The following is a 14,212-nucleotide window of genomic DNA, read 5'->3' as shown; positions in this document are numbered from 1 at the left end:
CTCAAAGTTGTATAATCAAGCCAAGGACTCAAAGTTGTGCTATCTCTTAAAAGATTTGGCATTTCTGGGCCAAAATGCACAACATGTAAAGAAGGTTAGGAACAATTCCTCCTCCTTATTACAGTTTATAAAAAAGTGGGAGAAAGAGAAGTAGATAGAAAAAAATGCAGATGCTAAAAGGCACACATGGCTTTAGGAAGCATTGACAATTCTGATACGAGAGAAGGAAGGACAGACAGAAGAGCTATAAAAAACGGAAACAACAATTTAAACAGTATTTCAGGGCCATGTTAGTCATTATCCAGACATCAAACACTGAGGCACAAACAATTGATATGTACGATGTTATTACAGTTTTTAAAAGGAGGCCAAATGACACCCACTCTACTCAAGAAAACAGAGAAGCCCGTAATACATTTTTAAACTGCTTCCATCAACGACCACTCACGTTACGGCATAAAGGAGTCAGCTTCAGTTACCTGGAAGACTCACTTCTGGGAAATCGCTCACTCTCTTGTTCCCTGAGGTATTACTGTGTATGAATCGACTGCAGCAGCAACTCACTCACAGGTGAATAGCTGTCATTTTAAAACCTCCATGGAGAGGACACAGAAAAGAAGACTTTATTATCCCTCCCAAGCATCCGGCCTTTCCAAACATGCCCTGGAAATGGGACCAGGTATGGAGGCACGGCAGCGGGGTACACGGCACCTTGAAAGAAGACCCTCCTTCCAACCCCACAGCCTGGCCACTCCCTCCTTCCACATGGTTTTCACATGTCTCATATTTTTACATTGCATGAATGCTGCTTCTCCATCCTTCCGGAAGGGAAAAGAAAATCATTCTTGGAACCCACCTGTCCCACCATGTATCCCAAACACACTGGCCCCTTGCCTGTCCACTTTGCTGGCCTGCCCCGGGACCTGCCCATTTTCCGCTGGCCTGGGATTCCAGCATGATCCTAGTTTCTAAGCTGCAGATCACTCAGAGCATATTTCCATGTGTGCGAAGTCTATTAAACAAGTGCCACATTCTCTAGTAAATCCAATAAATACCTAAAATAAATCCAATAAGTACCTAAAATAAAAATCTAAAATACAAAAACCTAAAATTCAGAAATAAAACCTAAAAATACCTAAAAAATCAAGTTACTTTAAAGGGGCTCCAAGGAAAGTGGCAATGATGGGTACACTGACATCATGGAAACTGGCAAATGCCACCAGGGCTCCCTTCCCTGCCCACCCTAAGCCCCAGTCAATTTTTAACATTTACCCGCAGTATGACCTAAAACTCTGCCTTTTTCAGCTATCATTTCAGGCATAGATCATATTCCTGTGTTTTGAGCTGAAATTTTCGTTCATTGTGTCTATGTAATTTTTTTTAAGATTTTTATTTTTGTATGTGGAACATTTTTTAAAGTCATTATTGGATTTTTACAATATTGCTTCTGTTTTACGTTTTGGTTTTTTGGCCATGAGGTATGCGGGATCTTAGCTCCCTGACCAGGGATGGAACCCATGTCCTCTGCAGTGGAAGCAAAGTCTTAACCACTGGACTTCCAGGGAAGTACCTATGCACTTTTTATATTTCAGAGATTCCTCACAGTTTCAGGTCCACAAATGCTTCCTATTCTCTAGTGTGATCATGAATTTATTCACCTTTACCTTTTCTTCCATAGTTTCTTGAGATTGGCATGTGCTTAGTCTGTCATCTTAAACCATAACCACAATTCTTAATAATCTGGTCATTAAAATATTCTTTTTCTTAATGGAGCTTGGTTATTCATTCTTGTATACAGTACCCAAATTTAAACAATCATTTTCAAACATTGCATTAACATTTCAGGAACATAGCTGCCAGTTATCTACGTTCTCTGATGCGATTTTGTTGGAATTTCAAAGGAAATGCCATTACAACTTCTATTTCATACTCTTGCTGGCTGAACTAAACAGTCAGTTGTTCTAAAAATGGTATTTGATGTTCAAGTTGTATCAGCTGCTCTTCTAAACCTTTACAAACAACTTCCCAAAGTCGCCTTAACTCCAAGTAAGAAAGAGTGTCCTTCTAAAAGTAAATATTGGTGGTCACCTGCAGGTGCAAATTTGAAATGTGCAAATCTCCCAGGTTCTAGTGCTTGTCAAACTCTGGAAACAATGCATTGAGTTTATACGTTGAAACGTCATTGGAATGGGGGAGAGAATAGAAAAAGAGACAGTAAAGTGAAGGCCAGAGCAAGGGAAAGACAAAAAGGAATTTGAAAGTTGAACATGGGCTGGGAGACTTAAAGGCGAGAGAGAAAATGTAAATTTAATATTCTTTTTTTTTTTTTGAGGCTGAATTCCAAATACTGTGTTATATAAAAGATTAAGAATGTGGATGAATCTTCCGTATTTTAAGTGGGAAACAAACTTTACCACAAAACCATTATAAAGAATTGCTTTAAAACATTTCCATAAAATCAAAGTGCCTTTCGAGAGACTCCTAGGCTGAGAGAACTGTGTGTTTAGGACCAAATAAATGCATTTTGGGATTTCAAGCACTTATAAAGACATGTGATTTTACCAAATACATAGAAGCTGGTCCGATGGTTAGACATATTTTTGTATATAACGTAAATAAAAACTCTCTCTGACTTAAAGCAAAATTTCCATGGGGCCTGTATCTTTGGGAACACAAGCTACCACTGTGTTTATATTAAAGCTGAGCTTCCTGATACCCCTTATGATTCCTTTAATATTCTTGTTAATATTACTTTACAATATTGACATTTTGGATTTCAATATCTGAGGTCTTTACACAAAGGGTGTCTGGGGATTTATTATCATTATCTTTTCCTATAACAAGGCAAGCACTGAAATATGTGTTCTCAATACACATGGAGAACATTAGATGGTGAAATTTTGAACAACGATCCTGGTAAAAAATCCAGTGTCCACTTATAAGTGCTTCTTGCATAGTTAATGTTCCAAACTAGGGGGGCACCTTCGGGTCATTATTTCCTATATCTATATGTGTTTAGTTTTTAAGTTTTATTGGGATTTAATTCACATACAACAAAATGCACTTATTTTTAGTGTAGCATTAATTTTCACTAATTTAAGCAGCAACAACAACACCCTGCTCAAGATTTCCACCACCCCCCAAAAAGCCCCTTGTATCCCTTTGTAGATAATTATCCAAAACCCCTACCCTACATAACCATTGACTTGATTTCAGTCACTCTAGATTAATTTTTGCCTGTTATAGAATTTCATATGAATGACATCAGTGTCTAAGTTTTTGCTTCTTTTCTTTAGCATAATGCTTTTGAGACTCATCCATTTTCTTACATGTATCAATGGTTTGTTCCTTTTAATTGCTGAGAAGCCATCTGCTGCTTAAATTTACTACGATTTAGCTATTTTACCTGTTGAGGGTTCTGGCTTCTAGTTTGAGGCTATTACAAATAAAGCTGCTATGAACATTTGTGTACAATGCATATCTGTGGACATAGGTTTTCATTTATCTTTGGTGAATCCCTAGAAGTGGAATTGCTGGGTCATATGCTAAGTGTATGTTTAACTTTATAGCAAGGTGCAAACTGTTCTTCATAGCGTTGATACTATGGAGAATGCAGCTGTTTAGTCTCTTTCCTGTTTGCCCATTTTTGTTTCCTGTAACCTTAAAAGAACCTAATTATAGGAATGAGATCATCAGGCAGTTTAACCTAAGTCGGGACCTGTGCTCTCCTGAATGTAAACCATGCCTCCTCTAACCTGCTGATTCTTCTCCTAGATGAAAAGAAGTAAGACCAACTCTCCGCCTCTAAGATCCCTCCCTTCGCCATGAAGCAGTCCTGCAGGCAGATCACTCAGAGGCAAGATGAATGAAGAGAGTCGGCCAGTCCATACGCAATGGAGATGTAGGACCCAGACTCCCACCCTGAAGCCTCACTCATTCTTCTCCCTTCTTCCCTTTAAAACTCTCCTAGCCCACAGAACCCTCAGAGTTGGTCTCTGGGCATGAGCCCAACATTTCCCCAGCTGGCTGGCTTTTCTGATTAAAGCGCCTTTCCTTTCTACTGATGCTTGCCTCCCAAATTACTGGCTTTTGGAGGTGAGCAGCCAAACCTGAGTTAGGTAGCAATACCATTTCACAGTCCCCAAGTCAATGTATAAGAGTTCAGTTGTTCTGCAACCCCACCAACACTTGATATGGTCAGTCTTTTTAATTTTTGTCATTGTAGTATTTGTGTAGTGCAGTTCCATTATGGTTTAATTTTAATTTCTAAGACACACATTTAGCATATTTTCATGGGCTTATTCCATTCATGTACCTTCTTTTGTGAATTGTCTGTTTCAGTGTTTTGTTCACTTCAAGGTAATTTGTTAGCATTATCAGAATTCTTCACATAGTGTAGATGTAAAATCTTTGTCAGGTATGTGTATGGCAAAGGTTTTCACCTAGTCTTTGACTTGTCTTTTTGTTTACAAAATGGTGCTTTTAATTTTGATGAACCCAGTTATGAGCTGAATTTCATCCCCACTCCCACCAAAAAACAAAAACAAAAATACAATACCTAGTCCCAATGCTTCAGAAATTGACCTTATTTGGAAATAGGGAATTTACAGAGGTAATTAAGATAATTTATTGTTCAGTCACTCAGTCATGTCCAACTGTTTGCAAATCCACAGACTTTTCCTTCCGTGGGATTCTCCAAGCAAGAACACTGGATGGAGTAGGTTGCCATTCCCTCCTCCAAGGGATCTTCCCAACCCAAGGATCAAACCCACGTCTCCTGCATTGCAGGTGGATTGTTTACTTCTGATCCACCAGGAAAGCCCAATTAAGATTGTATGAGGTCATACAAGAATAACCCCAATCCAGTATGTTTGATGTTCCTATAACAGGGGGAAATCTGACCCAGGAAGATGCACACAGGAAGATGCCAGCAGGGATGGTGATGCACCTACAAGCCGGGAAACACCCAAGATGCCGGAAAAGGACTAGAAGCTCGAGGAGAGGCATAGACAGACCTCCCCTCCCAGGTCTCAAAAGGGACAACCCTGCCTACACCCTGATCACAGGCATCCTGCCCCCAGAACTACAAGGAAATACATTTCCGTTATTTAAGCAGTGAGGTCTGCAGTACTTTGTTATGGGAACCACAGAAAAATAATACAAAACACATTTATCATTTTTCTCTTACGCTTAGAGCTTTTAGTGACCTAGCAAGTCCTTGTCTAGTTCAACATTCCCAAGATTTATTCTTAGGTTTTCCTCTAGATTTATATTATTTTTATATCACACACAGGCACACTCCACGCATTTTCCTTTTCACTGGGTTTCACGTTTAGATTTTCTAATGCCTGAGAGAGCACTTGTTTCTTATATAATTTATAGAATTTATCATAGTTTCTGTTAACAGGGTAAATACACCAAGTGGCTCTTTGCCCATCTCTTCAAGTTCACCTCGGAGTAAGTTTTATTTCCAAGAGGATAAGATCTGCTGTTCTTCAGGTTTCCTCCCTATTAAGTTGGCGATGACCACAGCTGAAGTCTTAATACCAATCACCGAGTTCCCAGCACAGCAGGCACAAGAGTACTTAACCCTCCCTATCACCTTTCTACCACTCTGGGTAAATGTTCTGAGAACACTGAGGAGGAGATCTTTTCTCTCCTGGATGTACAAAAACACCAATATTTTTAGTGCACTTTCTAGCTTTCTGGCACTCTACTTCAAGAAAGGACAGGCCACCCTCTGATGCATGCATCTCCACCTTGAGATATCAGTGTCTCTGTTGTAAGTTACTCTCATGGTACCTCTACCCTTCATAGTTGGGAAAACAAAAAGCTTCTAAGGAAGGTCACGAAAGGGCCTGGGGAAATGATTCAGTAAATGTTCTCTATAAATCCTTCAGAATTCCAGTGACAGATGCATGCGGTCTGTTTGCTCTTCCATCATGAGGCTACAAATACAGCATTGTTTTCTGACTCCTCAAGTCCTGTTGTGCATTAGAAGCAAGGCTTCACTCTACCAACTCTGAAAGCTTCCTCCAGGGAAATGCCTTACCCTTGACTGACAGGTGTCTCCACGTCACCGTTGGCTCTGGTCTGCCGATAGCGAGACACAGCAGGGTCACGCTGCTCCCCTCGTTCACGGTGACATCTGAGGAGATGTTCATGATCTGGGGAGGGACTGGAAAGAGACAGAGGAGAAGAGACACGTATGAGAAAGATTCTCTGCAGAAGAGGAGGCATCAGCCTCACACGTATTCAAATAGCATGTTTTGATGATGGATATTCTTTTCAATCATAATTTTAGTTTATTTCAGTTTATTACGCTTGATTCAGCAAGGAATGTGACCATTAACACAACATGTACAGGGCACTCCTGGAAGCAGTTCTATATAAGGTCTGGTCATAGCAGGAGGCGTGTGTGTGTGTGTGTGTGTGTGTGTGTGTGTGTGCGAGGGTGGTGTTCTGGGGAAGCAGTAACTGAAGAGACAGGCATTACTGATGGTGGATGGAAAAGTAGAACCAAAGGGAAAATGCAAAGTGCTTTTAAGAGTTCCTCTTCACCTGCGTGCAACAAGCTCAGCACACTTCCCTCTGTACTCGCCCCTTCCCTTTTCCTCTTCTCTTCCTGTCTGAAAACACACAGCTCATCTTTCAAGGGACATCAAAGGTCACTTCCCCTTTGCAGTTTTCCCTCACTTCTTCCCAAATCCTGAAAAGAGAATCCCCCACCTCCCCTAGCAAAGGAACTGGATGTGTTGTCCTTACAGTTGATTATTTTACACCTGTCTCACTGTCTTTTATTCTCAGTTTATTTTTTAAAATATATGTAAACACATTTTTAATGGGAGTGTAATTGCTTTGCAATGTTGTGTTACTTTCTGCTCGACAGCAATGTGAATCGGCCATGTGTATATTTCCCCTCCCTCTTGAATCTCCCTGCCACCCCCTCCCCCATCCCACCCCTCTAGGTCATCACAGAGCTGAGCTCAACTCCCCGTGCTATACATCAGCTTCCCACTGGCTCTCTGTTTTACACACGGTTGTGCATTCATGTCCATCTTCATCTTCCAATTCATCCAACTCTTTCCTTCTCCACCCCCACCCCACCCATGTCTATGCCTGTCTCTTTACCTAGAGAGTGAGGTGCTGGAAGATAAGGATGGAATGACATCCACCTCTATTCCGCAGCATCTGGCACAAGGTTGAGGTGGGCACCTGCTTAATTCCTCTTTGAAAGAAAGATCCAAAAACCCATTGAACAAATCTGAGAACTAAGAGGGGTGGGGCAAAGCTTCTAATGGAGGATTTCTGATACTGAAAGCTTTCTTCTCAATTTTCTTTCAGATTCTCAAAATAAAAGAAAGGTCGGCAGAGAGAGGAGCTCCAAGCGTATAGGTATGCTGATTTATTCCAACTGCCAGTTTAATTATAAATTAGAAAACAGGTAGAGTCCTAGGAGATTCCAAACCACCTGGGTCAGTTGGTGGAAGACAGTTACAGCTGATCCTTGATCCAGAAAACCCTGCAGCCTGGAGTTTTATGCTGCTGAGACCACGGAGGTAAGTCTTTTTCAAGGAGAAGCCATAAGTAACATGGAGAACACTTGCCATCATAAGGGAATCCACGTTAGCAAATAAATAAAATGTACCTGGCTTATAAATCTGCCACATTTTGGATTATTTCTGCATTAGGAATTGGCCTGAAATTTCATTGCACATATTTTACCAAAACACACACTGGGAAAGAATAGTGTACTTTCTAACTAGACTGCACTCTCTTGAGAAAACCATACTACTTGTTTTTCAGTATTTTCCAGCTTGTTAAAAAATCATTCCTGGCTTAGAAATATCAATACTTTTTCCTCCTTTTATAAAGCAACAATTTCAGTGCACTTTCCAGAATATTCTCAGAATAAGGTCTGCTTATCTGGATGGGTTAGGCTGTCTGAAGCTCTCTTTCTCGAGACCCAAGCATCTCACTTATTGTAAGGTGGACACAGCTGAGGCGGGAGGGTGGGGGGCATAGCTGATCAATGGAGGATGATTTAGGACATTGAAGCTGTGATGTCCAGGGATGGTTCGCTCAGTACAGCCCCCAGCTCAGAGCTACTAGTTCCATATGTGTTTGTCTGGTAGTTTAAAAGGTCCTGGGTTAGGAGATATTTGTAAAATTCTACAGATATTTGGGGGAATATCCTCTTTTCCCAAGTGCATGGACAGCGTCCCCCAGTAGGAGGGAGCTTCCTGGAGTGGGATCCTGGAGGTTGACCCCAACGTTTCACCAAGCCCCCTACACCCTCTGCAGGCCCACACTGTCCTCCGTCACTTTCCACAAAGGAGGAAACGCAAGGACAGCGTGAAGGGTGAGGGTTGCCAGCAAGAAAGGAAACCCAGGAAGTAAAGTGGGAGAAAGGAAAGCTTTTTCTGTTTTCAATCATGGCATCATTATTAATATATAATATGTAATAGTAGGTATTAGGGCTTCCCAGGTGGCTCAGTGGTAAAGAATCCACCTGTACTGCAGGAGATGTGGGTTTGATCCCTGGGTTGGGAAGATCCCCTGGAGAAGGAAATGGCAACCCACTCCAGTATTCTTGCCTTGGAAATCCCATGGACAGAGGAGCCTGGTGGGCTACAGTCTATGAGGTTGCAAAGAGTCAGACACAACTAAGCAACTAAGCCACTACAATAGTTGGTATTGCTTATTAACATATGATTTGTTTTCAAATAATTTACATATGCATTATCTCACGACTTTTTCTCAAACTATGAGATAAATAGAACAAATATTCTCACTATTAAAAATGAAGAAATTGAGGCATGGGGAGGGTTTGACAGAATTCCTTCCTTTACATTGTGTTGCCTCTTTCTTTAATCTCCTATCAGTGCCCCAAACACAATATTTATATTTGCATTCTCTGTTTCCTCTGCTTTGAAGGTCCTCCCACTGACTCTTTGCTCATGGCCATGTCCACTGTGAGTGAAACCACCTCCTGGTCAGTTGGTTTCCCCAGTGAAGCACCTGCTAGGGAATGTGGGGCCACTCAGTCATCCTGGTCTTACCAGCACCAAGCTAGCCAAGGGAGGTGCTCAACATTTCTCATTTTATTTTCCATCTGAATTAAATTTGGCAACACTATTATGGTCTTCCATTGTTTCCATCATAACATAAAAAAAAAAAGGAACACTTGGAAATGACTTTAAGTGCTTCTACCTATATTGACAAGAGAGCTTTGTTCAATTTTCAAACACGTATCTGTGGCATGTGAGTCTATCTATCATCTATCTATCTATCGTTAGAGATTATGAATATACAGGTAAGCACAAAAATATATAACAATCTCACTAGAAATGCTGAAATGACCCAAAGAAAATGGCAGGACCCACATGAGTCTAATTAAAGGATGACAAATAGCTCAGTGTGTTTCCCGTCACATCTGCAGACACTGGGGACCCTCCCTGCGGGTCTTGTGTGCACCTGGTTATCTTCTCATGGGCGGTGGTGGGTCACAATGTGTCCGCACACGACTGGGCAGATGCATCACTGCACGGTGACAAGTACTTCAGATTGTGGTCACTTTAGATGGATGGATGGATGGGTGGATTGATAGTAGATAGATAGATACAGACATATAGACACCTGCACAGATACAGATGTAGATATAAAACAGATAAAATGTCATCTCTCTGTTATATGCATATATATATATATATACATGTATATATATATATACACACACACCTACAGAGAAACAGACAAACACAGTTTTATCAGACTCTCACCTTCTACACTCAACTTGAATATGAGCTCCTTTATGCTGCTTTCACTGCTTCTTTTGCCCTTAAGGCATTCTTGTTTATATCTTTATCATATCATTTATCTTTACCACTATGCTCCGTCCATGGACAGAATCTGCTATATTCATCCTTGTGTTCCTATTGTATCACAACAAGCCTGACATGGAGTAGCGTCATTCCCCCAAATGTAGCACATAGCATGTAGTTTTTTAAAGTATCTTGAATCTGCCAAGGGTTCTCCACCCTAGACACTTGACATGTGCCCTTTCCCCTCCCTGAAATACTCTCTACCTTATTTTTTTTCTTTCAGTTATAATGTGTTTTCTTAACATAGATCACAGTTTCCTTTGTGAATCATTATGTATGCATCCATGGCATCATTTTCAAAAGCTGTCCAGTCCAAACTCAAAATATTTATCCACCCTCTATTGCTGCCTTTGGTTCATTTTCAACCCAATCTGTGATGCAAACAATCTCAAGCTCTGAGATAAAAAAGCTTTTCTAAAGGAGAACCGTTTCTTTGTGCAAAGGTAACTGGGGACTGAACTCTGGATATACTGGCCCCACCTTACATAAAGGTGATATGACAAGGCTGAAACAGCGTGTGAGAGGCTGTGAACCGCAGCTTAGGTTCTGGAGTTGGTAAACTTGTGTAACCGTGGGCTTAACCCCTCTGATCCCTGGTTCTCCATCCGTATAATGAAGATGATAGAATTGATCTCTCTCAGTTATAAGAACAGAGAAGGAAATGGCACCCCACTCCAGTACTCTTGCCTGGAAAATCCCATGGACGGAGGAGCCTGGTGGGCTGCAGGCCATGGGGTCGCACAGAGTTGGACACGACTGAAGCGACTTAGCAGCAGCAGCAGTAGCGGTTATAAGAACCAAGTGTGAACGTGTATAGCATGTTAGCACAGTGTCTGGAAATAAGTAAGAGCTTAATAAATGTTAGCTGCTTTTGTTCACATTTATATATGGTTGTTAATACTATACATGCCACTTAGAATCTCATAAATAGCTTGGCGGTGGTGGTGGTTTAGTCACTAAGCCGTACCTGACTCTTTGCGTCCCCATGGACTATAGCTCATCAGGCTCCTTTGTTCATGGCAAGAATACTGGAGAGGGTTGCCAGTCCCTTCTCCAGAAAAATGGCTTACTCTGGGCCTAGCTACTCATTCTCTCAATCTCGATTCCTTCCATTTTCAGTCAAGACATATAAATGAAGTTTGCCTTGGATAGCAGGGACAATTTCATGATAAATGTTTCCAGAATAAAAAGGAAATACTTGATAAATAATCATTCATCCCTGCCTCTTCATCTGAGCTACTGAACCTGAATGTCTAGGGCAAATTGCACGTTTATATAAAGAAATGGCCTGGCTCTTCCATGTCTATTTTCTTTCCGGGGCGTCTGCTTCTATTTCTAGAAGGAGCTTCAGCACTGCGCCTCCCTGTCTTCAGGGCAGTAACTCCACCTGTTAAAACTCTTCCTGTTTTAAGTGTCTTAAGACTGAGTGGCACAGTCAAAACAAATGGAAAAAGAGAATCTTATAATTTGGAGTCGTAGAGGCTGAAGTCTGGATACCACTTCCTTGTTGGCTGCCCAGGGTCTTAGTTGCAGCTTGGGGTATTTAGTTCCCTGACCAGGGATCGAACCCAGGCTCCCAGCATCAGGAGGACAGACTCTTAATCACTGGACCACCAGGGAAGTCCCTGAATACCACTTCTTTTCAACTACTTTTTGTGTGATTAAGCCCTTTAAGTATAAGCTTCCTCAACCATAACATGGGGATAAAAATATTTGCCACACAGGAAAGTGGAGAAAAGATTAGAGATAATGATTGTAAAGAGACTTAAATACTTATTATCTTTGTTTTTACATTATTATTATATTTTCATCGCCCCCAGAGAATAACAAAATATTAAGAGATCAGGGAAAACAAATATAAATACGAACTGCATTCTAGTACATTTTTAAACCTCAAGGCTAGTTTATAAAAATAATAGACTTTTAAAGTTTCATTGTTTTATTCTTCAAGGATTACCTTTTATTTTGTGTTTTAACAAAGAAGATAATTTCATAAACTAGAGTTAAGACTAATTTGGGAATTATAGAAAGCACGCTAGGCTTGGTCATGCTGTATCTTCTATACTAAATAGTATGATATGGTGCAAAGAGCATTATAGCAACTGTCAGGAGATGTAGGCTCTAATGTTGTCTTCTCCATAACTGTGTGATTTTTTTGTAAATCAGTTAATAGTTCTGGCTTAAGGTGTGTGTGTGTGTGTGTGTGTGTGTGTGTGTGTGTGTGTGATGTGTGTTTCTGTGTGCATGTGTGTGTGTGTTGTATGTATGTGGTGGTGGTCTCTTATTTATTTGATTAGTTTTGAGTGAAGAAGTTAGATTGTGAATTCTTGGGTTCATTCTAGTCTAAATTCTGTGAGTTAATTATCTTCTAATAACAGTGCAAGTTCAAGGTGGCTACTATGGGGTACAAAGTGACACCACCACCAGGAGCAGTAATAAAATATCTAGTGTTTATTTATTTGAGCCTGGTATTAAGTGCTCTTATACACCATTTCCTTCAGTCCTCAACATATCCTTAGTAAAGTCTCCCTATTTAAAAATCAGCATAAGGGTAGATACCTACATCAGTGGAAAAGAATTCTGTGTCCAGAAATATACCCATATATTTATGGTCAATTGATTTTCAATAGGATGTCAAGACACTTCAATGAAGAAAGAATAGTCTTTTCAACAAATCATGCTGGAGCAACTGTACAGCCACAGGAAAAACAATGAAGTTGGACCCTGACATCACATCATATACAAAATTAACTCAAAATGCATCACAAACCTAAATTTAAGAACTAATTCCTAGAAGAAAGCAAAGGTGTGAATCTTTGTGATCTTGAATCAGGCAATGATTTCTTAGATATGACACCAAAGGCACAAGCAACAGAAGAAAAGAAATAGGTAAACTGTACATCACTGAAATTTGAAAAGCTTTTAATTGTGTTCAATTTGAGGCAAAGTGTGTGCTTCAAAGGATGCTAGCAAGAAAGTGAAAAAATTCCCACAGAATGGGAGAAAATTTTTATAAATAATATATCTGATAAGGAACTAGTATCTAAAATATATAAAACCACATGCAACTCAACAAAAAATATAAACAACCCAATTAAAATGTAGACAAAGGGATTTGAATAGACTTTATTCAGTGAAGATACACAAATAGCCAAAATACACATGAAAAGATGTTTAGCATCATTATTCATTTAGAAAATGCAAATCAAAACCACAATGAGTTTCCGCTTCACATCCACTAAAATGGCTATAATCAAAAAGACAGATAATAACAAGAGTTGGTGAGGATGTAGAGAAATTGGAACCCTCCATTGCTAGTGGAATTGTAAAATGGTGCAGCCGCCTGACAGCCTAGCACTTCCTCAGAAGATGAAAGATAGAGGTACCCTGTGATTTCCCAATTCAACTCCTAGGTATATACTCAGGAGGAATGAAAACACGTCCACACAACACAAATGCTCATAACAGCATTATTCATGATGGACAAAAATTGGACACAACCCAGACTTTCATCCACAGCTGAATGGATCAACAAAATATAGCACATCTGTACAGTAGAATACAATGCATCGATGAAGAGAAACAAAGTTCTGATGCTTTCACATGTGTAAGCCTTGGAAACACTGTTACATGGAAGAAGCCAAACACAAAGGAAACGTGTTACATGGTCTCTATTTACACGAAAGTTTCAAAATGGGCCAATCCATAGAGACAGAAAGTACAGGAGTTGCCACCGGTTGGGGAGAGGGCAAATAGGAGAGGCCACTCATGGGCCTGGGTTTCTTTCCGGGGTGATGCTCTAGAATTGGAGAGTAGTGATTGGTCTGCAATCTCGTGCATATACTAAAAGTGACTGGATTCTACTCTTTAAAAGGATGAATCTTCCAGTGAGTGAATTACATCCCTATAAAGACCCTGTTTAAAAAACAACAACAACAACAACAAAAAAAACCAAGTGTCAGCTCTTGAGAGGTAGAACCAGACATTCTTGTGTTAAGGAGAGGGAGCAACCTCGCACACAGGATTCTCAGGAAGTGCTTTCTTCCTTTATAATAGTTCCATGCCTGTGCTCAACTCTCCAGTATTCGTTGCTTGCCCACTGTCTCCCCTGCCATTTCAAGACAGCTAGCCGTGTGTGCCCCAGCCAAGTCAGCCTCCCTGCAGTGCTCAATGTACCCCGTGCTCACTCATCGTCCCACACTGTTACCCGCACTGTGTTGTCTGTCCGTGTGCCCCCTTCTCACTCATCTGTCTGTTCAAGTCCTACTCACGCCTACAAACTGATGCTGAGATGCAGCACCCTCCTCCATCACCACTCCCCATCCCAA

At 40.6% G+C, this 14,212-nt stretch overlaps 1 protein-coding gene across 5 annotated transcripts in view; it reads right to left on the bottom strand.

Annotated features, from left to right (window-relative positions):
- OPCML (opioid binding protein/cell adhesion molecule like) overlaps positions 1-14,212 on the bottom strand; it is a 1,017,619-nt gene that overhangs the window by 94,525 nt on the left and 908,882 nt on the right. For all 5 annotated transcript variants that reach the window (XM_070457403.1, XM_070457402.1, XM_070457401.1 and 2 more), the window contains one exon: positions 6,053-6,178. In XM_070457403.1, coding sequence (XP_070313504.1) covers positions 6,053-6,178 — 126 coding nt within the window. The remainder of the gene's footprint in view (positions 1-6,052; positions 6,179-14,212) is intronic.

Source organism: Odocoileus virginianus, chromosome 28, assembly GCF_023699985.2.
Source record: "Odocoileus virginianus isolate 20LAN1187 ecotype Illinois chromosome 28, Ovbor_1.2, whole genome shotgun sequence".
In the NCBI taxonomy this organism is placed as follows: domain Eukaryota; kingdom Metazoa; phylum Chordata; class Mammalia; order Artiodactyla; family Cervidae; genus Odocoileus; species Odocoileus virginianus.
Note: the sequence above shows the minus strand (reverse complement) of the source record. Positions and strands in the feature narration are given on the sequence as shown.